Below are 3691 nucleotides of genomic sequence, written 5' to 3'. Positions count from 1 at the left end.
GTGAGGTTCGAACTCCAGCAACCTGAGGCTGACAGCTTTGTGGAAGCAGCCACTTAAAGGCCTGAGCTAGGGCCAGGCCCCTTGAGCAGATGATGGAGTACCTTGTTCTGATAGATCTGGTTTCTTCTCCCCCTGGTTCAGGTCTGTCCCGAACTTCAGTTTATGGTATTTGGCCCTAAACAAGCGAGATTAATGAGTAAGGGACCTGAGAGTAGACAGGACCAGCAGCCACCCCAGGAAGCCCCAATCCCAGAGCATCTCAAATCTATTTACGCCCCGCCCACCACACCCAGCTGCCCCCAGGAAGTGGAACGGAGAGGCGGTGGTGCAGCTGGCTTCTTGGAGTCGGGCCAGCTGCTATGCCAGTCTTAAAGCCGCTATTCCTTATGGGAAATAGAGCCAAAAAAACCCAACAGGCAGGTGGGAAATGAAGGAGAGAGTGAATGTCCAGGAGGTGGCACGCAGGGGGCCGCTGTTACCCTGAATACCTCTCTGATGCCAACTCTGAATCCCCCACCATGCTCAATTTATGCCCCTCTCCTAGAAGATGGGATCCCAATTTATGCTCCTCTCCTAGAAGATGAAAGGCAGAGTGGCTAGCACAGAGCGGGGCTCACCTTTCCTGCTTCAGTGCATACTCTAACATCTTGATCCGCCGCACCAGGTCTGTCTTTAGATTCTCTTGCCCCTTCCGTTCTCCCTGGAGGAAGGCCACCTGAGCCTAGGAGGACAGAAGGGAGAGAATGGTGGAGCTCTGGCTTGGTGACAGTGGGTCCCTTACTTAGTACATCTCCAGCCCTAGCCCCACAGTGACACAGGGTCTAGTAAAACACTAAAAAGGCTGGGTCTGTCTCCACTGTCCCAGCCCATGTCACCCACAATGAAAGAGCTGAACACTACCCATGAAATTATTTTTCTTTTCTTTTTTTTTAATGTATTTAGTACAGGGCCTACAGGGTCTCACTACACATATCAGACTCAGTGATCCTCCTGTTTTCAGCCTCCCAAGCACTCGGGATTACAGGCGCATGCCACCAGGCCCAGTCTCAATTGTCATCTCAGCATGCTCCACAGGCAGGGCCGGCACAGAACACCAAGGATCAAACCCCAGTCCGTGTATGCCTAAGCAGGCACTTTAATCCGCTGAGATATCTGGCCAGCTCTTGATCCGTGAAATTCTTTTTTTTTTTTTTTTTGGCGGAACAAGGGATTGAGCTCCGGCCCTTGAGCTTGCCAGGGAAGCGCTTATTCCACTGAGCCATCTCCCCGGCCCAACCCGTGAAATTCTTAACCCCTGAAATTAAAACGAGCCAGCTGGGCATGGTGCTGCACCCCTGTAATCCCAGCACTCAGGAGACTGAGGATGGAGGATTACCACAAATTCAAGGCCAGCCTAGGTATAGAATGAGTTCAAAACCACTTTGAACTACACAGCAAAGACTCTGTCTCAAAACACCAAAACAAAACAAAACAAAAACACCTAAAAAAAAAAAAAAAAAAAGCCTCCCCAAAAAAAAAAAAAAAAAAAAAAAAAAAAAAAAAAAAAAAAAAAAAACTGGGCCAGCAGGGACCTAACTTAGCTGCATGGGGTGGGGGTGGGGAGAGAGTCAGGCCCAGGACTGCAGGCGGGGAATGGATATTAACAGCCCTGACCTCCCCCTCACTCTCACCGGCTGTTATCCCTCAGGTTGCTGGTGGAGGTGGCAACCCACTATTCCTCTCAGAGCATCTGTCTCCCAGAGGCGTAGGAAGCTACTTCTGGAGCTTAGGGACAAGAGTGGGTGGCTTGGCTCAGCTCCCACTGTAGTGCAGGAGCTTTATCACCTGACCCCCACCAGCCCCACCATGCAGACCATCCGCTGAGGTCTGCCCTAGGCCTGAGGCTGGCCCAGGCTCCTGCCAAGAATTTCACACCATCTGCTAGCCCAGGCTGCACCAGTCTACTGTCAACAGGCCATTTGGAAACACTGCACCAATGGCCTTTGAGGTAGGATCCTGGCCCCTGACCATGTTTTTGAAGCCCTTCAGGTAAAGCCCTGGTCATGGGGCACACATCTGGCTTCTCCCTGAGGGTTCCATTGGTCCCGATAGGGACAATGTGAACACCAGACCTGGCCAGGCCACTTACTTGCTTAGGCAAGTCACAAGCTTAAGCATGTCACAAAACCTCCATGTGCCTGTGTCCAGAAAATGGGGTACATAAGAGGCGTTCCCTCATGTTTGGTTCTCCATCAAGGCCTAGCTCAGACTGAAGGTTAACTGACAGCTCCTACCTTAACTCCTTGTCATTTTTGTCTTTCCTAACTTCAAAATGAGCACAGCTCTTTGAAACATAAAATTCATAGGGTTGAAATGCTGTGGATTATGTCCCCTCCCCTCGTGGACAGCTGCATCTTCCCAGCACCACATTGCTTGGGTATCTCAAATTTCAAGGGCTCTACCAGAAGCTCCCAGTCTAACCCAAGACACCTCCTCCAGGCTGTGTTCTACCTGTCCTGGGCTGTCTCTCAGATATTCACATAGGCTGTTCTTTCTCTCCTCGGGGTTCCTAAGACCATGGCCTACCTGCCATGTGTACCTGGAGTAGCTATCGCCTCTGTCCTGGTTCAGGACCTGGAGTGGTCCCTGGGTTGGCAGAGAGCTGAGCTTATGCAAAGTGATATCCAGCACCCCAGGGACATGGCACGCACATACACTGCTGGGCCAGGCACAGCTGCAACCCTCCCTGAGGGGAAGCTGACTGTTTACAGAACCATGATCCATGCACACTCTCTGTCCCATTGGTCTCACTGCTAGGAATCTGTCCTATGGGCACCTTTACAATGGTATGCCTCTTTATAAAGAAATAAAAAGGGACACACATCCATTAATATGACAAAAGATCTATGCCACAAATACTTATCAATCCCAACTGTGAATTGGGATAAGGCACTAAGCAAGATCGGGTGCAGTATGGGGGACTGTAAGACAAATAAGCAACAAATGAATCCGTCACCAGGTACATATGGAAAAAATACCTGCTTGCCCACTGAAGGGATGAGACCTTTGCTCCTCTTAATACTTTCTTACAAACACATACGTGCACAAATATCCTCTGCCAGTCAGCCAGATTCCTCACATGTAACTGATATCTGACCTCTGCATATCTTGTCAGTCCCCAAAGCTATAAGCATTGTTTTACAAGGCAGAGAGGAAAAGATCTATCACCAGGCCTAAGCCCCAAGTGTCCCCCTTACTGTCACCTGCCTTTCTGGGCCTCTGTTACTGATCCACCTACAGGTTCCGTGAAGTGCAACCTGGCAACGCTGTCTGGGGTCTGCCCAGCAGGCAAGGTCCTGGGGAGGAACAGAGGAGCCATAAGGCTCCTGCCCCAAAGGGGCTCTCCACTGAGTGCAGGAGACAGGTATGGGCAGCAACAAACCACACGAAATGTGACCATGGGGGGCCTACCCCTTAGCTCAGTTCTTTAAGTGGCTGCTTCAACAAAGCAGTCAGGGGCTTCAGCGTCTTCTAATCTATTCCAATGATCCTCAGGTCTATTTTGTTGCCAGTACCATGCTGATTTTATCACAGTAGCCTTGCAGTATAATTTCAAGTCAGGAATTGTAATGTGTCCTGCCTTGTCTTTATTGCCCAGGATTGCCTTTGCTATTCTAGGTCTTTTCTGGTTCCAGATAAATTTTAGGAATGA

The 3691-nt window shown here is 50.0% G+C and overlaps 1 protein-coding gene across 1 annotated transcript in view; it reads right to left on the bottom strand.

The window, feature by feature from the left end:
• The window catches only part of Strn4 (striatin 4), a gene marked incomplete at its 5' end in the record, with an annotated part of 28325 nt that overhangs the window by 16955 nt on the left and 7679 nt on the right, over window positions 1-3691 (bottom strand). Inside the window, 2 exons of the mRNA XM_012517595.2 lie at window positions 102-175; window positions 618-721. Of these exons, the coding sequence (XP_012373049.2) occupies window positions 102-175; window positions 618-721 (178 nt within the window). The remainder of the gene's footprint in view (window positions 1-101; window positions 176-617; window positions 722-3691) is intronic.

The sequence above is a fragment of the Octodon degus genome, unplaced genomic scaffold (genome assembly GCF_000260255.1).
Source record: "Octodon degus isolate 3935 unplaced genomic scaffold, OctDeg1.0 scaffold00197, whole genome shotgun sequence".
NCBI classification, from domain to species: domain Eukaryota; kingdom Metazoa; phylum Chordata; class Mammalia; order Rodentia; family Octodontidae; genus Octodon; species Octodon degus.
This window is presented reverse-complemented; position numbering and strand designations above follow the sequence as displayed.